The sequence below is a fragment of the Procambarus clarkii genome, chromosome 26, assembly GCF_040958095.1.
Source record: "Procambarus clarkii isolate CNS0578487 chromosome 26, FALCON_Pclarkii_2.0, whole genome shotgun sequence".
NCBI lineage: Eukaryota > Metazoa > Arthropoda > Malacostraca > Decapoda > Cambaridae > Procambarus > Procambarus clarkii.
This window is the reverse complement of record NC_091175.1, coordinates 23,847,119-23,871,478: the sequence shown is the minus strand read 5'-3', so window position 1 is coordinate 23,871,478 and position 24,360 is coordinate 23,847,119. Positions and strand designations below refer to the sequence as shown.

At 43.2% G+C, this 24,360-nt stretch overlaps 1 protein-coding gene and 1 non-coding gene across 2 annotated transcripts; one reads left to right on the top strand and one right to left on the bottom strand.

The window, feature by feature from the left end:
* The first annotated feature begins 13,319 nt into the window (after positions 1 to 13,319).
* LOC123757048 (5S ribosomal RNA) lies at positions 13,320 to 13,438 on the top strand. Its single transcript, XR_011229753.1, has one exon. It is a non-coding gene; the product is annotated as a 5S ribosomal RNA (ribosomal RNA).
* Positions 13,439 to 15,734: 2,296 nt separating this feature from the next.
* Positions 15,735 to 24,067, bottom strand: LOC123756946 (lysozyme C-like). Its single transcript, XM_045740357.2, has 5 exons — positions 24,030 to 24,067; positions 23,243 to 23,379; positions 19,556 to 19,711; positions 16,859 to 16,958; positions 15,735 to 16,703 (listed from the first exon to the last, which is right to left on the bottom strand). Exons 1-5 carry the CDS (start codon positions 24,032 to 24,034, stop codon positions 16,631 to 16,633), a joined length of 471 nt encoding a protein of 156 aa, XP_045596313.2. The 5' UTR covers positions 24,035 to 24,067; the 3' UTR covers positions 15,735 to 16,630.
* Between the last annotated feature and the right edge of the window lie 293 nt (positions 24,068 to 24,360).

Here is a 24,360-nt window from a genome sequence, read left to right as displayed (position 1 = left end):
GCTAGGAGATGTGGACATTTTGCTGGAGGCGTGAGGCTCGCTTCTGGAGGGCTTTGACCTCACTTGGGGCCAGACATTGCAGGGGGAAAGCCACGCTCCGTTGAGCTCCCGTCAGAAGGGAACCCCTAGTGATATATCTCGAAGAGAAGAGAAGTGTGTAGACGTGCCAGCTGTAGAATCGAGCTGGGAACGTTGTGGTCTCAAGTCCTGGTCGATGAGAAGAGTATTAAGCCGCTCAGAGACATTATCGTGGGCCGTGGCAGCGCTCTGACCAAGCTTCGTCAGAGGGAGGAGCGCCCTCGACTAGACAATCTGTGGTTTGTCTTTGGGGAAGAAGTTGCTGAGAACTTCGAAGCCAGCACAGAAGGAGTAGTTGATGAGACTCCAAGGTAGTGGAACAGAGGACCTCGAGCTGTGAGGAGAAGCAGTGAAGAGGAGTGTCATGTGCTTCTGTAGAGGTGGTGAAGCACCATAGTTGGTCGAGGGAACTTCATGGTGTAGCAGCCAAGAGAGCTGTGGAGGACCCTAGCAGAAGGGTGAAGCACCGTAGTTGCTCAAAGAAACTTCATGGTAGCAGCCTGAAGGAGCTGCAGAGGATACTGGTAGTTAAGCCCAGAAGAACCTGAAGATCAGGGTAGTGAGCTTCCAGAGGTGGATGGGAAGTTCTGGTGGATTACTTGTAGGGAGTTGATAGTGTTTGGTTGTCATTAGCGTGCAAGACGCAGTGAGAGGTGAGTGATTGTTGGCATTCTTATGTCAAGGAGTGTTTTATACTGAAGTTTAGAGTTACAGTCGTAGGCTGGATTACCTACAGATGTATGTGTTCTAGGGTTGATAGAGTGATCGATTGATCATTGTTGTGTATCAAGGAACATTTATACTGATATATGTTATTGCATTCACATGCTGATTTTCTTTGTACACATTTATAGATACATATATATATTCTCTTGCTGATGGTGCAACAGTGTATGTAGACTTGATCAACTTGAAGAGGTAGATAGTATCAGGTGGGGAATCAGAAGATAGAATACCACTTGATAAGCTGATGATAGAGTTCTGATGATGTTGGAGAGCAACCTGATTGTAATAGTATAGAGTATAGGATTCATTATTATTATATGTGTGTATGTATTGTGTATGTGCTTTGTCCAGTAAATGTATTCCAATTTGCTGGTGTTTGCCCTTGTCCTAGTGAGGCTTCCCATGAAATAGTACAGAAGAAGAGAGAAAGAACCAAGAACCACTGCTGTGGACAGGGTAGAAGGTAATACTAATAAGTCAAAAGGGGATTGAGGAGATCATATCACCTAAGGAGAGAGTGGGGAGTCACAGCGGCTCGAGTGGGTGTGTGCACGTGACAACGAGGCTAAGTGTTGGAGTTGCATCCCCTAAACGTGGGACGTTGAGCCCCTCTCCAAGAGCCAGAAGCGCCAAGGGTGATCTCCTAGTGAGGTATAAGCACTCTACCGAGTTGTGGGTTGGTTGTCCATAGAGAAGGATCAACGACGACAACACCACCAACCCACAAGACTATAATAGGTGTCAGGGTTTTAGCGAACCAGGAGGCAAGAGGATAGCTGACAGAGCCCCGTGAAGAAATGATAGGACGAAGAGGAACACCAGGTTTATGAGTCTTAGGAAGACCATAGAAATAAGGAAGAGAAGGGCAGATGACACAGAAACGTTTAATGAGATCAAAGTCAGGAGGACACAGACTAGAGAGCTGTCTTAGTTTGCGGTTAAAGGAAGTTTTGAGGCGATCCAAAGGGTTAGAAGTCAGAGGAGCATAAGTGCGAGAGTCAGAGGGCAAGACATCTGTTTTTCGGAGGTAGTCCTCACGGTCAAGGACAACCACCGAATTGCCTTTGTCGGAAGGAAGGATAAGAATAGAGTTGTTAGATTTTAGGGAGGCAAGGGCAAGCTGGAAGCGACGAGGAAGGTGGTGATTTTTAGAAAACAAGCTGTCAAGAACGGGGATAAGGGCCCCTCTAAAGGCAGATAGGCCCGAAAGAGTACTAGAGTTAGAATTGACAAACCTCTCAAAGGAACTAATGAGATCAATGCCACAGCGTGGGCCAGGGGAAGTAGCAAAAGACAGACCATGACCAAGAAGTTCTTGCTGGTGCTTAGAAAGAGAGTAGGACGAAAGGTTGGTTGGCTAGTGTGAACTAGCAATCTAGTTCACACTGCTCCTCCTGCTTCAAATGCTGCTGGTGTCTACTCTATTTCCTGTTCATCTTGTCCTCTCCAATACTTTGGCGAAACTGGCCGTACACTCGGGCCTCGTAGCCTGGTGGATAGCGCGCAGGACTCGTAATTCTGTAGCTCGGGTTCAATTCCCGCACGAGGCAGAAACAAATGGGCAAAGTTTCTTTCACCCTGAATGCCCCTGTTACCTAGCAGTAAATAGGTACCTGGGAGTTAGTCAGCTGTCACGGGCTGCTTCCTGGGGGTGGAGGCCTGGTCGAGGACCGGGCCGCGGGGACACTAAAGCCCCGAAATCATCTCAAGATAACACTGAATGACAGACTTAAAGAACACAAGAGAAGTGTTAAGTCTGCAGAGACTAACAATGCTCTCTTCTGCCATGTGAGGGATTCTAATCATCCCATTGATTGGTCTTCCTCCAAAATAATCTTTCCTGCCTCTACTCTACACAGACGCCGTCTTGTAGAATCGGCTCTTATACACAATGTACCCAACATGAACTTGAGTTCTGGCTTTGTTGCTGTGGACTCTTCCCTTTCACAGTATATACTCAAATGCTCTAATCTTTCTAACAAACGTGACTTAATATAAGCTTACCCCTTCCATTTATCTTTCTTTCTCTTTCATTTTCTTTCTCTCTTCTCCCTTGTTCATTGTCTTCTCCTACGCTCCCTTGCTATCCTCTTCTTATTCCCATTCCTATCTCCTTCGGTGGTTATAATAGGAGCTGCCTCGTATGGGCCAATAGGCCTTCTGCATTTCTCCTTATTATTACTACTATCCCCTACACCTTACTTTCCTCCTCAGCTCTCTCTTGCCTATTTATTTGCCTGTCTCTACCTCCTCGTCACAATCGACTTGAGAATGGTCCAGGACGGACCGAAACGTCGTCGTCCCTTCAACTTCTAGTGTGTGGTCTGGTCAACATACTTCAGCCACGTTATTGTGACTCATCGCCTGCATTACTGACTGCTGATCTGGTGAGGCCTGTTTACTTTATTGCCCTTATCGATGGAAAGTAGGACACTCTTTCCTTCATAGCCGTGAGTGTTCTTACTGGGTGCAATGAGCAGGCGATTACATTGAACTATTTTCTGGTAGCCCCCAGATCTCCCTCTGTCCTGGATGAAGACGTTCTCACCCTCAACCCTGGGCGATATGGCATGTGCCCCCACCACCTGATTTGGTCTTGGTAAGCTCCACGCTGTTGTTGTGGACAGGGGAGCTGGTATATATTTGGGTTGACACTTCTGCACTGCTGCTGTGGACGTGAGGCTGGTTAGTTTGGATATTTTTAAGCCTTTCTGGGCATTTTAGGTTCCAGCCGTTGTATGCCTTGGAGCAAATTGGGCATTTTGCTTAAACTGGCTGGTTAGACGTGTTTATCAAGGCATATTTTGGTGTTTTGAGGCTGGCTGCAGACTCCACACCTCACTGGGCGTTGGCAGCTGTCCTTGTGATATCCAAATCTCTGACATATGAAGCATCTGAGGGGCTCTGGGGTGTAAGGCTTGTGTTGGAACACGCCCAAAATGCCAAGATCAAGCTTCTCTGGAATCTGCCTTGTACGGTGAGAAAGACGTCTGGTTTCCTGCTTCGTGGATTTTACCTGGCATCATTCTGCTGACACCACATAACTCAACTTTTGTAAACGTGTTAGGGGCCATGTGCAGCTGTTAGTGGAGGTCAATGATTTTCCGTATTTTGTCTTCTGGCTTGATTTCATCGCATTCCCTGTGATTTTTAAGGATAGTACAGCTATTTCGTCTTTGGGCCTGAGAATATATTCCCCTCTGAGGTTTGGCTTTGCTTGTATCTTGAGTTGGTAATACTGTTTTTCAAGGTCCACTACTGTGGCATACAAGGTCTTTCCCTCAGTATGCTGCACCTTGAATACCGGCTGTGGGAATTTTGTCTGGGTAGTTGGAGTGTTTATCGGTAGATGCATTTTTTTTCGATGGGTTTTAGTGTTGTGGCTCTTCCTGTTGGCCTTGGTTACAGGAATGTAAGTCGTCTTTGTCGGGACTGGAATCTTTCTTGCTTTTGTAATTGGGAGCAGCGAGGTTTGGTTATCTTGAGGTTATCTTGAGATGATTTCGGGGCTTAGTGTCCCCGCGGCCCGGTCCTCGACCAGGCCTCCACCCCTAGGAAGCAGCCCGTGTCAGCTGACTAACTCCCAAGTACCTATTTTACTGCTAGGTCACAGGGACATATTGTGAAAGAAACTATGCCCATTGGTTCTCGACGGCGCCTGGGATCGAACCCGGGACCATAGGATCACGTGCGCCCCTGCGTCTTCGGGTTGGTTCGTCTTCCGGCTGTGGCCTCCTCCGGCCCCAAGCCCGGGCGTTCGCGCCCGCCGCGATCCGCTCCGAGGACATTATCAGGTGGGGAGTTTGACTGGGGCGGTACATCTGTCAAATGATAACGCAGGTGTCCTAAGGCCAGCTCAGCGTGGACAGAAACCTCGCGTAGAGCAAAAGGGCAATTCTTGAATTCCACCAAGGGGAATTCTTGTCTATGTTGTTGTTGTTGCCGTGCAGCTGTTTTTGTTGTCTTGTCTGAATTCTGGTTGTCACCATCTATTTGCCTATGAGTATATTTCTAGGGAGATTGCTGCCCGCGCAAGGGAAACACGAAGTAATTGTTCCCCTACCGAAACCCAATGACCCAGGCAATTACAGCCCTATCAGTCTCGTGTCATGCACATGCAAGATGCTTGAAAGGATCATCCTAAACCGACTGTTGAACAAAATAGGCAGGCTAAGGAAGGGGTCAGCGGATTTTTTAAAGGACGGAGCACAACAAATTGAATAGTCAATTATGAAACTAATGACACAGGTAAGTACTAAGTGTTTGTTGATATCAAAGGAATCTTCGACAAATCACAGGGGATTGCGATCCTGGGGGAGCTTGCTTGCATGGGTGTCAAGGGAAGACTCATAAAATGAATTGAAGACTTTCCTTCACAGGAAGGTGTGATGATAATCTCTTTCAAGAGAGATTGAGCCTGCTCTTCCCTACAAAGTACGTAAAAACAAAAGATAATATAGAAGATACGTCCAGCAAGTATCGCCAAACGTTTTGCCCAGAGAGCAAAACGTACCCAGCACACAGTGACACCTGCTAGCTACCGCCACCGTAAATCAGCAAACTGCTTGTCCTTTGCCTGCCTGTCGCTGATTGGCTGGTGTCCCGTCGCACCTGCCCTCCGCCCTCCGCCACAAGTTGATGTCTAGGCTGCAGTGGCCCAGTATTGTCAGAATATCTCAGTGCTCCTTGCAGTTGACATCTCTCGCTGGTAGACTAAGCCTTGGCTTTCGTGTACTAAGGGAGGTGGCAGCTCGAAGCCAATATTCCAGCTCCATTCATATTTATTTTGCTATCACTGTAACTCACTTTTCTTAACGTAACTTTTCATTTGCCAGTGATTATTCATATTATTTTGTTTGTTGACTTGTCTTTTATATTTTATGTGCTTAACTTTATTCATGTCTTGTTTTTCTAAAGTAATTAAAATTTCATTGTTAAATTTACTTGTGTTTTGTGTGTCTTCCCATTACCTTACCACAGACGAAAGTTCCAGCTTTTCTCTTTTTTTTTTCTCTCTTATGTGACGAGGCCCTGCCCCTAGCTTTTGAAACAGCCGAACACCAACGCTCTACCGTCACATAAAAGTGGGGGCCTGCCCTAGGAGCTTCACTCAGGTACTGGTGCCAAGTAGTAAATTTATGGTAAGCGTATTTGGCTTTGGTAACGTAGCATTTTACTATTTTCAATATTCAATTTTATTTTTATATGGTGCTGTGTGTATTGTGCATTCCGAGAGTAGCATATGGTGAAGGTGAGACAACTTTGGATTACGTGGTGACTGTAGGCCTCAGTCATTCTCTTAATTGATCATCTCTCCCTCCGTGTTATTACTCGTGTTTACCATCTTTTGTCCCTAGGATATTTCTCATATTTTCGACAGATCATCATATTGGTACCGTGGTACTGTGGTCTGTCCTCGGGTCAAGTGCACCTAATCTTCTGCAATCTGACAGTAGGAGGATAAAGAGGGCCATAGTTCCTCTAGCACGAACTTTAGTTGCTGAATTGGGACCTCAGCAGCAGTTCTCGTCACCAGTTGACACCTCGCACCCCTACACGTCGGTCAGAGATGATGATACCTACATTGGTAGGGAATTAGTTTTCTTTTTCAGAGCACAAAAGTTCGCTAATTCTGTAAGTATCATATTAATTTCAGTGGGAAAACTTGCTTATGTCCTATAGAGACTCGGCAAGGTATGCCTACATTCTTGGACTACCAATTTTACTTTTGAGACAATTAACTGTTTCATTTGTTTTAGAAACTCAGTTTCGCTTGTTTAGTAGGATTTTCTTGCCCTTATCCTCTTACATGAGTACCGGGTACAAGATTTCCTTGATTTAATTAATTATTTAACATCTTGTAATTAACTTTAATTGTTAAAGATTCCACAGGATAGGTACCAGTTGCCACGTTGTCCTGTTTCTGACATTCACTATATCACAACAGTATATTCGTTGTGCATTTATTTGCTATTTTCACAATGTTTCGTCTCCAAGCTTTCCGTGCAGATCCAGCAGGTGAAATAGGGACTTTAAGTCGTGCCAAGAGGACTGAATTACACACTCTTGCACATGAGTATCAACTAGAAGATCCCTACCAAGCCAACAAAAATGAAATACACAACCTGTTACTGGATCATCTCTTAGAGCAAGGTAAGATAGACTCTGAAACTCACGAAACTTACTTTATTGCAGATAAAACTGATTTGGCAACGATGAAACTCAAACTAGAGCTGGCCAAGATCGAACGCGAGCAGCAAAGGGAAGCCCTCGAACAACAAAGGGAAGCAGCTGCCATATGAAAGGAAAAACAAGAACGTGAGATTGCATTACTCCGTGAGCGGGAACGAATACAGCTTGAAACAAAACAACGCCAATTGGTGATGCTACACGAACATGACAAACAACAAGCATCCCTGACTATGGAATGTCGTCAACGAGAATTCGCGTTGGAAACTTCACACCTCGCTCAACGCCAGCAAGCTACCGCCAATCTTCCCGTCAGTTTTAATATATCACATGCAAGTAAGTTAATGCCATCATTCGTAGAAACAGAAGTTGACGTGTTTTTCACCACCTTTGAAACCCTTGCTAATCAACTTAGTTGGCCTGCCGACCAATGGGCCACCCTTCTCAGAGTACATCTTACAGGTAGAGCTGCAGTTACACTCAGTACTTTGGCGTCTGAGAATGACTACCAGACTCTGAAACAAGCAGTGTTGGACGCCTACCTTCTCTCCACCGAAAGTTATCGAAGGAAATTCCGTGACCACCTGAAGGCAAGTACCACTACCTTTCTAGAGTTTGCTAAAACCAAAAGGAGATATTTTATGAAATGGCTGGAAGCAGCACATGTCTCTACCTTTGCAGAACTCGTCAACCTCATGCTAGTTGAAGAATTCTTGAGGCGTGTGCCGCCTCCTGTCCGTCTATATTTAGCAGATAAAGAAGAAACCGACTACCTGAAGTGTGCTAAGTCGGCTGACACTTACAGCCTCATCCACCGGCTGACACCAGAACCATCTTCCAGTAAGAAGTCGTGGTACAGTTACGAGAAAGTGAGTACCGATCAAGCTGGCTCGCAATTGTACTGTAAGTATTGTAGACTCTATGGACATACCATAGATAAATGTGGTAAGTCTCAATACAAAGGAACCACCGAATCACCAAAACCCAAACCAACTCCTCCTAAGTCCGGTAAGCCTATGATGAATGTTGGTGTTCATGTTAATGATCTTTCTCTTTTCAGTAAACACCTGTATACTGGAACTGTCTCTGCCAACAGTTCAAATCCGGAGGGAAGTTTCAAATTGAAGATCTTGAGGGACACAGCGGCTCTACAATCGATTATTTTGAAGTCGGCTGTGCCCTACATCGCCTACTACAGGGGCCTCGTAGCCTGGTGGTTAGCGCGCAGGATTCGTAATTCTGTGGCGCGGGTTCGATTCCCGCACGAGGCAGAAACAAATGGGCAAAGTTTCTTTCACCCTAAGTGCCCCTGTTACCTAGCAGTAAATAGGTACCTGGGAGTTAGTCAGCTGTCACGGGCTGCTTCCTGGGGTGTGTGTGTGGTGTGGAAAAAAAAACAACTAGTAGTTAGTATACAGTTGATTGACAGTTGAGAGGCGGGCCGAAAGAGCAAAGCTCAACCCCCGCAAAAACACAACTAGTAAACACAACTAGTAAACACCGGAGAAACTGTCTTCATCACTGACCTCACTGCTACCACTCCTTATCCTCTCGCCAGAGTCCACCTGGATTGTCCCTTCGTGAACGGAGAAGTCCAAGTCGCCATCAGGGAAAAGCCTTTTCCCATGCCTGGAGAGCAACTTCTGGGCAACGACTTGGCAGAAGACCTGCAACCGACCAACCTGATCGTCATGGACAAACCCCAGGTGTGTACCTCTGTGATGGATAATCCTATTTTTGAGTATGTTCCAGCAAAGGTTCAAGAGAGTGATGAAGTTTCTCCTCCGGTTTTAGTGACCACCCGTGCACAAGCTGCACGACCACAGCCAGCTGACTCTACTGCTACCGCTGTCCCTCAAGACCCTCAGAAACTACCCCCGAATCTGACCAAGTTGGAGTTCCGTAAGTTACTGAGGGAAGATCTTACCTTGACACCATTATTTTTCCAGGCTGAGACTCAACCCGACAGTATTCCTGGGTTCTTCCTAGAGAACGAGTTGCTCTACCGCAGATATAGACCCAGTAAACTGAAGGAGGAGGACGATTGGGCCAACGTCGAACAACTTGTGATTCCTGCCAGCCTGCGGCCCACTATTCTACACCGGGCCCACGGAGCACTCTCCCACTACGGATTCAACAAGACCTACCATGGAATCCGTCAAGACTACTACTGGCCAGGTATGGTAAATAGCGTCAAACAGTACGTCAAACAGTGTCATACATGTCAGATGGCAGGTAAACCGAACATCTCTATTCCCAGAGCGCCACTGATTCCCATACAGGTGCCTGTGGAACCTTTCCACAGACTTATTATAGACTGTGTTGGTCCTTTACCTCGGACCAGTTCAGGTAACGCCTATATCTTAACCATCCTGTGTCCTACCACCAGATTCCCCATAGCAGTTCCAGTAAAGAATATTACGGCTGCTACGGTTGTGAAGCACTTATTGAAGATCTTCACCCAGTATGGATTTCCCAGGGAGGTTCAGAGCGACTGTGGCACCAACTTCACCAGTGATCTCTTTAAGAGGACACTGGAAGAGTTCAACATCACACAGGTATTGTCCAGCTCCTATCATCCTGCTTCACAGGGTTCTCTTGAGCGTAGTCATCAGACTATTAAAGCACTCCTGAAGAAGTTTTGTAATGAAACCTCTAAGGATTGGGATAAGCAAATTGACCTGATAATGTGCATATATAGAAGTCTTCCCAATGAGTCCCTAGGAGTATCTCCTTATGAGATGCTCTACGGACGTAAGTGCCATACTCCCCCCAAGGCTTTCAAAGACTCTCTACGTGATGCCACCTTCAGTGAGCATCAGAATGTGCCCCAGTTTCTTCAAAACCTACAACTCATTCTAGAGAGGGTCCACAGTTTTGCCCAAGATAATCTATTGAAAGCACAGGAGAGGATGAAGACTCATTACGACCAGACCAGCAAAGTAAGAAAATTTAAGCCGGGAGACTTCGTACTTGCTTACTTCCCTATCCCAGGTTCTCCTTTACAAAACAGGTTTTCATGACCCTACCGCATCACGAAGTGCAGAAACAACCATAACTACGTTCTAGAGACTCCAGATAGGCGGCGGAAGCCCCAGCTGTGCCACGTCAACCTCCTGAAGCTATATAACGGTACTCCTCCCACTGTCATGCTTAATTACTCTGCCTTTACAGAACCATACATCCACAGTGAGACCTTCCCTGCTTCTCCTCCCGAAAGCACTGACAAGGAGTCAGCGCTTTCTAATTCGGAAATCCTTATTGATCTTCCCAACCATTTTCAGGACCATAATAGTGCTCCTTTGCCATATTCTAATTCTACTCTCACCTCGTCAGATATTACCAAGCCCTTCATCCTCCATGTCGCCGCCAGTGGTACCGGCATCGGGGGTGACCTAGTACAACAACGATGCGAGGAGAATACACCTGTCAGCGACCACAGCTACAAGGAACAACGGAACAATTGGCAAGGAGCTACTCTCCATCATCCTGAATCTCCAGCACTTTGCTCCATACCTGAAAAGTGCTCGGTCTACCATCAACACGGACCACAACACCCTACACTTCCTGCAGCAAGCCCACTTCTACACTCAACGTCTTCTACGATGGGCTTGATAACTGCAGAAATTCAACCTGGAGATCCGCTATACCAGGGGTCTGACAACATCATAGCCGACTCCCTCTCCAGAGTTTATGAAGTAGAAGCAACTCCACCACATGACGACGTACTTCTTCCAGAACCGCAGGCTTCGAGGGAGAGTTGTGACGATAATCTCTTTCAAGAGAGATTGAGCCTGCTCTTCCCTACAAAGTACGTAAAAACAAAAGATAATATAGAAGATACGTCCAGCAAGTATCGCCAAACGTTTTGCCCAGAGAGCTTAACGTACCCAGCACACAGTGACACCTGCTAGCTACCGCCACCGTAAATCAGCAAACTGCTTGTCCTTTGCCTGCCTGTCGCTGATTGGCTGGTGTCCCGTCGCATCTGCCCTCCGCCCTCCGCCACAAGTTGATGTCTAGGCTGCAGTGGCCCAGTATTGTCAGAATATCTCAGTGCTCCTTGCAGTTGACATCTCTCGCTGGTAGACTAAGCCTTGGCTTTCGTGTACTAAGGGAGGTGGCAGCTCGAAGCCAATATTCCAGCTCCATTCATATTTATTTTGCTATCACTGTAACTCACTTGTCTTAACGTAACTTTTCATTTGCCAGTGATTATTCATATTATTTTGTTTGTTGACTTGTCTTTTATATTTTATGTGCTTAACTTTATTCATGTCTTGTTTTTCTAAAGTAATTAAAATTTCATTGTTAAATTTACTTGTGTTTTGTGTGTCTTCCCATTACCTTACCACAGACGAAAGTTCCAGCTTTTCTCTTTTTTTTCTCTCTAATGTGACGAGGCCCTGCCCCTAGCTTTTGAAACAGCCGAACACCAACGCTTTACCGTCACAAAGGACCTCCAAGATCTGCTTAAACGGAACAGTCAGAACTGCATAATCTAAATGGGACCTAACGAAAGCAAGATATAGTTGAAGAATAACACTAGGTATTTGATTACTAACTCCTCAATAAATAAATCCCAATGTTTTTATATGCATTATTTCGAATATTTATGCATTGTTTTTTTTGTACATTGATGTGAATCTAAATAATTTTATATTATGAAAAGAGGTCCCAGAACAGAGCCTTGAGACACTCCACTTACAACAGTTTTCCAACTTTCTTAATTTTAATTATTCTAACTATTTGTTCCTTTAGTATAACCATGCACAGATCTAACTTAATATAGTACCCCCAATGCAGTGAGCCTTTATATTTTTAATCAACTGTCCATGTGGCACTATCAAAAGTTTTGCTTGAGTCAAGGCACTGAACGTCACAAACCTTTTCACTATCATCTGCCTCAATCAAGCTTGAATAGAATGATAACAAATTTGTTAAACATGAAAGGCCAGTAGTAAAACCATGTTGTGAATCATATATTTGTTCAAGATGAAGACGATTGGCTCTTGCAATTATCGATTCAAGCAATTTTCCCACAATAGATGTAAAGCTAGTTGGTCTATAATATACACAAGTGATCTTTCTCTTTTTCTTGAAATTTTTTATCGCATTAGCAACCTTACATGACTCCAGCACTCTGGCTTACTCTAATGAGTTATTAAATATGGAAGACAATGGCTCGCAAATTTCATCTTTGCATTATTTAAGCATCTTGGCAAACACCTCATTCGACCATGGAAACTTGTTTGGCTTGAGTTTTATTGTTTGTTTAATAGCATCCTCCCTAGTAACTACTAAACCAGTCAACCTATGATGACCACACAAAACACCAGAAGATGAGGATACGACGACATTTCGGTCCGTCCTGGACCATTATCAAGTTGACGACAATGGTTTAGGACGGACCGAAGCGTCGTCGCCTTGTCATCTTCTGGTGTGTGGTTTGGTCATCATATCTTCAGCTACATTATTGTGACTCGTCGTCTGCATAGTCAAACTGTCCTCTTCCCCACCATAGTGGGGTGGAGGACAGTTCAAAATAGTACTCATCTTTTCGTCATTATCAGTTATATAACCTGTCACAGTTTGTAATGGGCGTTTCCTCTCACTAATCTTTGTTCGATATAACTGAAAAACTTGTTGATTTGTTTTCTATTTTTGTACATATACATGAGTTCTTACATTGTTGTAAAACCACTATCACGCATAGCGTTCGGTCTGGACCCTAATCATTATTTTCCCTTTAATTTTGTTATTAACCCGAATTAAAATTAAAAAATTAATCCAAATTTTTATTAACAAACTGGTACTCATTCATTGCTAGGTGAACAGAGGCTTCAATTAAGATTTGACGCCTAGTTAATCCTCCCTGGCCAGGATATGAACCCAAGCAAAATCGTCGCGAAGTGCAGGGTGAGTGTCTTTCCACTGCGCCACAGGGACGCTATGCTTGCCTTCCTATACGAACTTCATAGTGATTTTTGCCATCCTTGTCGATCTCTTTTTTTTTTTTAATATTTCTAACCTGTTGGACGAATTCTTGTGTTAAACTGACTTCCCCATTCTTAATTCTTTTGTACCAAGCTTTATTTTTACACATTGCAAGGTGAAGTATGAGAATAATGAATTAGCATGGGAAAAGGTAAAGGTATGGGAATTTGATAGAAGTTAATAGGTGATCAAGGCATGAAAGTACTTTTTGGGAAAATGTCAAAAAGATCAACGCTGCACTTCCTCAAAATACATGTTAGGAAGTCAAAGAGAAAAAGAAGGATATCACCGGCAGAAAAATAAAACTTTAACAAATAAGCACAGCCACAACCAACGGCCATACCACGTTGAGAACACCGATTCTCGTCCGATCAGCGAAGTTAAGCAACGTTGGCTTTGGTTAGTACTTGGATGGGTGACCGCCTGGGAACACCAAATGCTGTTGGCAATAATGTTTACCTGATCAACCAGGCTGTGACTCATACGTCAGGCTGCGAGCAGCCGCGTCCAACAGCCTGGTTATCTTATCTTGAGGTTATCTTGAGATGATTTCGGGGCTTTTTAGTGTCCCCGCGGCCCTTTCCTCGACCAAGCCTCCACCCCCAGGAAGCAGCCCGTGACAGCTGACTAACACCCAGGTACCTATTTTACTGTTAGGTAACAGGGGCATAGGGTGAAAGAAACTCTGCCTATTGTTTCTTGCCGGCGCCTGGGATTGAACCCAGGACCACAGGATCACAACACCAGCGTGCTGTCCGCTCGGCCGACCGGCTCCCAGTCCGACCGGTTGATCAGTCCAGCAACCAGGAGGCCTAGTCGACAACCGGGCCGCGGGGACGCTAAGCCCTGGAAGCACCTCAAGGTAATCTCAAGGTAACCTCTGAAGCAGGGATCAGTCCACAAAGAACAACAGATTTAATTATGAGATATACAGAAGGGGGCCTTAAATACAGCCACCCAGGAAATCAAATAAGCGAAAAGAAACGATGAAAGCAAACCTGCTCATAACTTAAAGAAAAGTCCAAAACAAAGGACTGGGAAACCCCTTAAAAGACGAGACCAACAAAGTTATAATATACAATAAAAGGGCAACCAACACTCTGAATACTTTACACACCATGTTAGGAAGTGATGTGGTGGAGGCTGACTCCATACACAGTTTCAAATGTAGATATGATAGAGCCCAGTAGGCTCAGGAATTTGTACACCAGTTGATTGACAGTTGAGAGGCGGGACCAAAGAGCCGAAGCTCAACCTCCGCAAGCACAATTAGGTGAGTACACAGTGTTCACACAAGAGAGTAGACAACATCCCAATAACCAAATGTTTGAAGCATGTAAAGGGAACGATTTAATACGTTTCACATAACATGATATGAAATTAAGAACAGCACTGACACATTAAAAGATTCCAAAGCCTCAGGTGTAGACGGAATTCAATCGGATGTCGTAAAGGAACTGGCAGATGTCAAAAAAGTATATGGCAAAAAATTACTACAATTTAAAATCCAGTTGTTCAAAATCATTAGGACAAAAGAGGGTGGCTATGATAAGCTACTGGCTTCCTGTCCACGTCGAGGCCTCTAGTGGGATGGTGGCCCTCAGATAAATTCAGTTATGGAAAGGCATAGATTTGCGAGTAATATAGTGTGAGAAGAACAGAGTGAGAGATATAGTATATAATTTTTTAAACTAACAGTTTAGATCTTTTTTGATTATGTGGTGTATGCGAATACTGAAGTTAACTCTCGTCTATGCACAAGCCAAAAACTTTCAAACTCTTTAATATCAATGTTTACGTAATCTACCTGAGGGTGTATTAAGCTTGATGGTTTGTTTCCAAATAATATTGTACTAGGTCTTGTGTATGTATATGCCATCTCTTCGTTGGAACGAAATGCACAAAAAAGCAGGGCAACTTTCCTGGAGACGATGGCATATACAATTCTTCGAGACTTCTAAATCTCAACATACCTAAGAGTTTTCTAGTTGAACTATATAGACAAAGTCCAGCTGGGCCAATGGACTCAGGGCCCTCATTATCTTTATACCTGAAAGCTACCATCTCTTGTGCCTCGACGGAGACAGGATGGTGGCAGCTTGTCAAAGGCCCCCCCCCCCTCCTTATTCCTGAGTATTTTTTTCCAATTTGATATGAAGTAATGTCTTTGCAGTAACGACTCGGACGGGTAGGTAGTTCCATGAGTTTATGACTCCATGGGTGACATAGTATCTCCTGTTTTCTGTCCATAATTGAGGCTTGTTGGTGCTTGAAACTGTGATACAGTTGACCTTTAGGAGAAGAGGTCTGGATTAATATCCTTTGATATGTTTTAAAGGTATCAATGAGATCAGTTTTGTCATGTCTGGTTTACAGTGCTGTTTAGGCCCTTTGGCCCTCAACCGATCCTGGTCTGAGAGTCGACTTAGTTCTGGGATGATTTTTGACGCTGTGTTAAACTTTCTCCAAAGCAGATGTGCCCTTCTGAGGATGAGGTTTTCATGCTTGGACACAGTTGTCCAGATGGGTGCACACCAGACACTTCACAACTAAATAACCACTTTCTTTTCTTGCAAGGACTATTCTCAGCAGAGTAATGTCGTATATAAAAAATCAACTTTCTCCTAACATGCACAGCTTTCTCCTTGGGAGAAATACACGTCAAAATTACATTGGAAATAAATTTTTAAAATTATATACATATGATCATTTACTCTCTACCGGGTAATATAATATGTCAAAGGTTACATTATCATTGTTTACTCAGTCATTTCACTGAAACATTATGCCCTTCTTTTGAAAAATGTCATACAATAAAATTATTTAACATATGTTTCTACAGATTAATGAAAATTCCTAACAAATCTTTCATTAAAGACAGCTGAAGCGACATTGCTGTGCACTCCACCAACCGTGTAAGATATATCATTGTGATTACATTTAAGTCTATATTGAATGTACTTTTATATGCTGAAATCGATTTTACGTTGAACAAATAATGGGGAAAACAGCATATATCTTTTACACACGGAGGAAATACTTTCAGAGTTACCAACCCCAATGGTGTTGAGAGGTAAACTTATGATTGAAAAAATATCTGGTGTTCTTTATTATGCGTTGTGGGAGTGCAAGCTTGATATTATTGCCTCAAATTGGGTGTCATATTTGGCCTCTTGAGAAAGATGTTTACCTAACCTAAATATCGGTTACGTAAACCGATATTTAGGTTACAAAACATTACATTACTACATTAAACATTACTTAACGTTCCATTAAAATAAGTCCATATTTATTTTAATGTTTAATGTGTCTAGGTTATTTAGCTTGTTTATATTCTTAAATATTTCAAGCTCAGACATGTCGCATTTTATCTGCAGAGTTGTCATTCCTAAAGCATTCAGCCATTTTTATAATTATTTATTATTGTAGTCTAATATTTGAGAAATAAGAGTAGCCTGAACAATATAACTATTGTTCACATTAGGTGACATTTAAATTTAAGGAAACATGTCAGTAAGGTAAAACGTAAACATTTTATAAAACATATATGGCCGTGAGGCATTTCAGTAACAGAAGCGTGTCGGTGAAGTCAGAAGGTATAGGCGAGTCACCCCCACCACCTCCGCGGCCTCGTTCTCTGTCAACCACTACGCCAGCACTCGGACATGTACACGTCCAAGTTGCGGTTCTGACAGTGAGTCACGTAGGCCGCCCTGATCGTCAGGAAGAAAATGCAAGATTTTTACCAAAATGTCAATAATTACAATTAATTTTGCAAAATAATATGGAATAAAACTAAAACTGCCACGGGCAATAAATCTGAGAAACGGCATCCAGGCAATGCTCTAGAAAAGTTACCCCTACTAACCAAGCTGTGAATCCGGTCCCCTTGCCCTTCCAACTCTCTGTTTCCCTGACGATGGTCCGTGCACATCTCACGTCATCTGACAGGTTGTCGTTCAGTAGATCTGAAATGGACATTTAGGGTCAATCACCAAGATAAGGATAAAATTACCCTCGATCGCACATCACGTCATGCGCCTACACCTGATATTTGTAAATACCGTTATTAAATTATTACAAAATGCACATCCTCGGACCAGGAATTTAAGTATTAAAATATTGTGCAATTTAACAATGGTCACAGTGAATAAAGGAAAATGGTTAGGGGAAGAAGCGTTAAGCCAGTATGGCAATAAAGCACTAGAGAGAGTTAAATAAATCAATTGGAGAGGATAGGGATATGGGGGAAGGAGTTCAGCAGCCATGACCATACGCTTAAGCAATCCGAATCGACCAATCTAAGTGGATTGTGGGTAAAGGTGGAGACACAAACCCACAGTACATCACTTGTATTGATGCTGTGCATTTATATGAATTGTAAGACAAAATTAGGCACACTATCCTTAAAAGAAAAATCTAAATTTATATGGTTTATGTGATTTATTTAACATTGTGTGACAAGCCAAATATAAGTCAATTATTAAATATTTCTACAAAATGTCTTCAAAAATAATTGAAAACGATCCGTTGACTTGTGGAAAACAGCAATCATTGCGTGACCTATTTCCAGGTAACCTACATCAGTGGATCCCTCCCTTTCATGTACCATTCCTACTTTTGCATCGACGCTCATTGCTGTGAACCCTTACATCTACGTTCACATCTATGAACCCTTACAACCACGTTCACAGCTGTGAACCCTTACAACCACGTTCACAGCTGTGAACCATTTCAGCCAAATTCACAACTGTTAAGCCTTACATCCACGTTCATAGCAGTGAACCCTGACAACCACGTTCACATCTGTGAAGCTCTGCAATAAAATAGATGGAGCCAGCAAAAGTGACAGCAGCCATCGCTGAGACAAATACATACAGTCAAGACACAAGCCCTGCACTCTTATTCCCAAATAAAATTGTTTGTAGATGATAGCAAGAGACATTCAGTTCAACTCACTTAAGTTGTAATATTTTGCTAAGAGTACAATGCAGTACATAGTATTAGTCCCATGGAACTCTTGAAATTTTTCCATGGACCTCTCGGGGTCCATGGACCCGAGTTGGGAGCCAGTGAGCTTGAGACACATAACTTCAAGCACCCATAAATTTAATATTACTGTAATCTGACAATGAGTTTGATTTCGAAATCACTTCATTATTCATTCATTTACATATTTTCCGTAATGATTTATAGTGAAGCTTAATTTTCGGATTTATAAGTGGTTTCTTCAATTTATATATCACACGTTGTGATTCATAAATTGAAGAATTTATACAACACAATGTGATGTATAAATTCACAGCAAGGAGAAGTTCCGGAGATAAGGGAAGGAATATCTAACAAGGCACCTTTGGAGGTATTTGAAACTACCAGCGGGGAGTAAGGAAGCATTTGCTTGAGATGGATGTGACAAAGGCTGTAGGTCTGTAATATCACCATGGATACTAAAATTTCACAATGTATACTAAAAGAAGTTGCATAATTCTATGCATGCTGCTCTCTATATTTGGTGTATAACAAATAACTGGTAACAGGAGAACTGGCAAAAATTTGGAAGACGGCTAATGTATTCCCGATAAACAAAAATGGTGAAAGACAGGAGGCACTGAGCAACAGGCTAGTGTCCTTAACTTGCATACCATGCAAGGTAATGAAGAGGAGTTTGCGAAAAAAACTACTTGAACATCTGGAGCGAAAGAAATTTATAACACATCATCAGCATGTGTTCAGGGCTAGCAAATCTTGCCTCATAGGATTAACTGAATTGTGTGAGCAGGCAAGAAAGATTGGGTGGGCAGACTACATATTTTTAATTGCCTGAAAGCCTTTGGCACAGTACCCAATAAGAGAATAGTGAACAAGCTGGAGATTCAGGCAGCAGTAAAAAGGAATGTGCTTCATTGGATAAGGAAGTACATAAGTAACAGAAGACAACGTGTCACTGTGAGGGGTGAGGTTTCAGAGTGAGGATGTTTTGCCAGTGGAGTCCTATAGGGTTCAGTCCTTGGAGCTATCCAGTTTCTGGTATATGTAAATGATCTTCTGGGGGGAATAGATTAGTTCCTCTCAATATTTGCTGATGATGCAAATATTATGAGGAGGATTATGGCCGACGAAGATAGCAAGAGGCTACAAGATGACCTAGGCAAATTGATGGACTGGTCCAACTAATGGTTACTAGAGTTCAACCCAAGTAAATGTAAGGTAATGAAACTAGACGGAGGGAACAGGAGACCAGACACAACATACACAATTGGAGACAAAGTCTCCACGAAACGGATAGAGAGAATTGAATTGAACTATCAGGGGAAAGGGCCAAGTCATTAGGACTATATAGCACTTGGAAGGGGTCAGGATAAGGATTTGGGATGGGACGGGGGGAAAGGAATGGTGCCCAACAACGTGGATGGTCGGGGATTGAACGCCGACCTGCATGAAGCGAGACCGTCGCTCTACTGTCCACCCCAAGTGGTTGGGTACGGATGGAGAGAGAAAGACCTAAAAGTTGATATCACACCGAACCTATCTCCTGAAGCCCACACCAAAAGAATAACACTCTTACTTGAGCACGCCATCTTGCAGACATTCTTGCCGCCCCTGCTGTCCAAGCACCAGTACTGGTTGTTGAGCTGGAAGATGCCGTAGTCCTTACTGCCGTTGCTGTTGACGTTAAGAGCCTTGGTGTTGAAGCCAGACTCGTACTGAGCAATGCACACGACTGTAGATATGTTGTGGTAGTGTGGCGGTGTATAGCGGTGGTGGTGCAGGTTGGAAGGTGATGTAACGATGCCGTGTGATGGTATAGTGGTAATGATAGTGATGTGGTGAGATGGTGATGGTAATGATATAGCGAGTTGGTGATGGTAGTGAGATGGTGAGTTGTAGGAAGATGTTCAGTTGGTTGTGATAATGGTGGTGGTAATGGTAGCGAGATGGTAGTAAAGGTTGTGGTGTTGGTGGTAGTGATGGTGACGAGATCGGTAGAGATGATAGTGTGGTTGATGTTGATGGAAATTATATTGATTGTATTAATAGTGATGACAGTAATAGTAGTTGTGGTAGTGGATACGGCGATAGTGAAAATTGTGGTGATGGTGGTAGTATCGAGTGTAAAAAAAAAACAAGTAAGCATTAGACATTGAACCCAAACCATTATTCCCACAAGAAAACAAGAAAATACAAACATCACCGAGATTATTGATGCCCGGCAGAGCATCAATAACCTCACACAGATGTTGAGTCACAATAAGGTGGCTGAGGAAGTGTTGACCAAACCACACACTACAAGATGAAGAGACGACCACGTTTGTACGGAAGGATTGTGATGGTAGACGTCATAATGGTCAATCGACTTGATAATGGTCCAGAACGGGACCAAAACGCCGTCGTCTCTTCATCTTCTAGTGTGTTGTTTAGTCAACAATAACCTCACTCTTCTCGAGCTAAGATGACACACAGGAGTGGACGACGCTTCTCTACACAGATAAAATTTTGTCTGTGATTCACACACTCTCTTCACAAACAAAATTTGGGAAGGATAAGTTAGACTGGTGATAAATGTGTATTTTGACGCCTTCGGTGTCCCTGATGGAGAGGCTCACAGAATGAAGGAAGTGTTTGTACCAGAGCTCACAGATTGAAGGAAGTGTCTGCACCAGCGCTCACAGATTGAAGGAAGAGTCTGTACCAGTGGTCACAGAATGAAGGAAGCGTCTGTACCAGTGGTCACAGAATGAAGGAAGCGTCTGTACCAGTGGTCACAGAATGAAGGAAGTGTCTGTACCAGTGGTCACAGAATGAAGGAAGGTGTCTGTACCAGTGGTCACAGAATGAAGGAAGGTGTCTGTACCAGTGGTCACAGAATGAAGGAAGCGTCTGTACCAGTGGTCACAGAATGAAGGAAGGTGTCTGTACCAGTGGTCACAGAATGAAGGAAGGTGTCTGTACCAGTGGTCACAGAATGAAGGAAGCGTCTGTACCAGTGGTCACAGAATGAAGGAAGTGTCTGTACCAGTGGTCACAGAATGAAGGAAGTGTCTGTACCAGTGGTCACAGAATGAAGGAATGTGTCTGTACCAGTGGTCACAGAATTAAGTGTCTGTACCAGTGGTCACAGAATGAAGGAAGCGTCTGTACCAGTGGTCACAGAATGAAGGAAGCGTCTGTACCAGTGGTCACAGAATGAAGGAAGCGTCTGTACCAGTGGTCACAGAATGAAGGAAGCGTCTGTACCAGTGGTCACAGAAAGAAGGAAGCGTCTGTACCAGTGGTCACAGAATGAAGGAAGCGTCTGTACCAGTGGTCACAGAAAGAAGGAAGCGTCTGTACCAGTGGTCACAGAATGAAGGAAGCGTCTGTACCATTGGTCACAGAAAGAAGGAAGCGTCTGTACCAGTGGTCACAGAATGAAGGAAGCGTCTGTACCAGTGGTCACAGAATGAAGGAAGCGTCTGTACCAGTGGTCACAGAATGAAGGAAGCGTCTGTACCAGGAGTGTTTTTGCCTCCATTGTTTGGTGCATTAATTATGATGCAGCTAATGAAACAAATTCTTAATGATTTCAGCATCGTTCCATTTTCAGGAACGTATTCACAGGGGACGTATTCTCAGGGGACGTATTCTCAGGGGACGTATTCACAGGGGACGTATTCTCAGGGGACGTATTCTCAGGGTACGTATTCTCAGGGGACGTATTCACAGGGGACGTATTCTCAGGGACGTATTCTCAAGAACCTATTCTCAGGGAAATATTCTTAGGGACATAACCTCAGGAACATATTCTCAGGGACGTATTCTCAGGGGACGTATTCACAGGGGACGTATTCTCAGGGGACGTATTCTCAGGGGACGTATTCACAGGGGACGTATTCACAGGGGACGTATTCAGAGGGGACGTATTCTCAAGAACCTATTCTCAGGGAGGTATTCTAAGGAACGAATTCTCAGGGAAATATTCTTAGGGACATAACCTCAGGGATATATTCTTAGGGACATAACCTCAGGGACATATTCTCAGGGACGTATTCTCGCATCAATTTTAACACACTGTGCATTCATAAATAGTATTTTATCAAACATAAAATTATTATATACTAATGTTGTATAGTTAGGTTAGATTCTGCTGGTAATTACTGGTGTCTGCATTTGGTGAATGAAATATTTAGAAAGATGTGAATGAAGCAAAGGTGAAGGAAGCACTGCTGGAGATGAGTACATACGTCGGCAGCTGTGAGTCGTGTGTATAGTATTTTTCCCTCATAAACAAGGGAGGTTTGGCGGCTGGATTAACAAGCATTTGGCTTTTGCTTATGATTTCGAGTTGCTTCAATTGGGTTCTAAATGCGGGTTAGATCACCTATCATTTAGGTTCACTTAATATTAACACACTCTAATATTACAAGAGGAAAAATATAGAGAGACTTACTACAATGCTGTAGTGCTTGAATGAAGGAGAAGGAAAGACCCAATATATGTGTAAATGCACTCAAACCAAATTCTTGGTTGCAACCTCAGCTGCCAAGGTCCTGTCAGCTGAGTGGACAGCGTTTGGGATTCGTAGTCCTAAGGTTCCGGGTTCGATCCCCGGTGGAGACAGAAATATGTGGGCAGAGATTCTTTTACCCTCATGCTCGTGTTCACCAAGCAGTAAATAGGTACCTGGGAGTTAGACAGCTGCTACGGGCAGTTTCCTGGGAATGTTTAACAAAAAGAAGGCCTGGTCGAGGACCGGGCCGCGGGGACTCTAAGCCTCGAAATCATCTCAAGATAACCTCATGAAGACAACCTATGCATACCGTGTAGTGAAGGAGGGACTCCTCAAAGTGCTCTATACAAAGGTCTGCTAAACTTTGAGAAAGGATGCAGGATGCATCGAAAAAATTGTTTTAATACCCATAAACATAAATTGCGTCTATCCTTCACCTTCAGGAAAAATATATAAACTTTAATTTGGCAATGAAAATAATAACTTACTATTTTGAAAAGATAAATAGATGTAGACTATATTTCGATCCCAACCCGTGATCCTCTTCTGCACTGGCTTTATTATTTTCAGTGATTAATGCGCTATTGCACTTCATTCTCATTTACTTTATTTGACAATATATTATAAATATACTAATTATTCTCCGTTTGAATACCAATGTAGCTTGCATTAATTTTCGTCGATTTCCTCTGACATACGGTAGTGTATATTATCTTTACAAAAAAAAGAGAACAATGAGAAAAAAATCAACCTTTTACTACGTACATCTCTTAACAACGTCTCGGTTGAGGCCATACGTTTTCTCCAAGAGTGATGCCAAACCGCATTTAGTGAAGACCTTCTCCGAGCACGTCCCCGCCAGCACCGCCACCACAGCCAACACCCTCCACCACGCCAACACTCTGAGGGAAGAGGCAGAGTGTCTTAAGGGAGTCTTGGGGGTTAGCGAAGATTAGGACTGGAACAAGTACACAGGAGCATAAGAAACAATTAGGCATCAGAACACCGATCTCGATGACCATATTACTTTTTTTCCTCCAGTCCGTCTGGATGCAAGAGGTGAAGATAAAAAAGCTGAAGGCTCTGCCACCAAGCTCATCTTCCTCAGTCAGGAAAATTATTGTCATGAAGTAAATGTAATATTGTAATGTAAATGCAATGTAGTAAATATAATATCAACGGTTGAGTAAGTATTAATAGACGAGTACTGTCAATAGCATAATTATCAATTGTAGCAATAGTTGTATAAATATTTTTTTTCAACCAGTAATACAAATTGCAGCAGTGGGGATTGTTCACACAGTATCATAGACGATTGATTGAGTGATGAAGATTAAACCACCCAAGAGGTGGCACGGGCATGAATAGCCCGTAAGTGATAGATTAATTTTTGTAGTAAATGTATACTGTATGCTGAGGTCGCATTTAATCGTCAGGCTGCTTTCGCTAGGGAGGATAATGCTTGACAGTATTTATGAGGGTGTCAACATAGACGATTACACGAGTAGTAATATATGGTCAAACACACGACCTAGCAGCTCTGGTCACTCACCTCATATCTGATAAGCTGATATGACACGCTAAGGAGAGACTGACACGCTACTCTCAACATCCCCGTCTATATATACAACTTTAGAGTGGATTGGGTAATATTTATATTTTATGATGGTTAGAAGCCGAATGGTAATACTAATTATAATTATAGCCCTATAAAATATTATTAATAAAAATCGATTCGTTAAGCAGTTTGTTTATTCGGCGACTTGAAGGACAGGAGGAAAGGGTTTCCCTTTATGACGGAAGAGGAACCCTTTCATCAGAAGAGTTGCAGAACAGGATTACTGACCAATGGCTCATCTATTACGGGTAACATAATAGCACTT

Excerpts from the sequence above, each read along its gene's own strand:
- LOC123756946 (XM_045740357.2), bottom strand. Across the intron at positions 19,712-23,242 it reads CCGAGACGTTGTTAAGAGAT|TCGTGTGCATTGCTCAGTAC; the intron begins GTACGTAGTAAA and ends ACATATCTACAG. Across the intron at positions 16,704-16,858 it reads GGGACCGGATTCACAGCTTG|GGCGGCCTACGTGACTCACT; the intron begins GTTAGTAGGGGT and ends CCTGACGATCAG.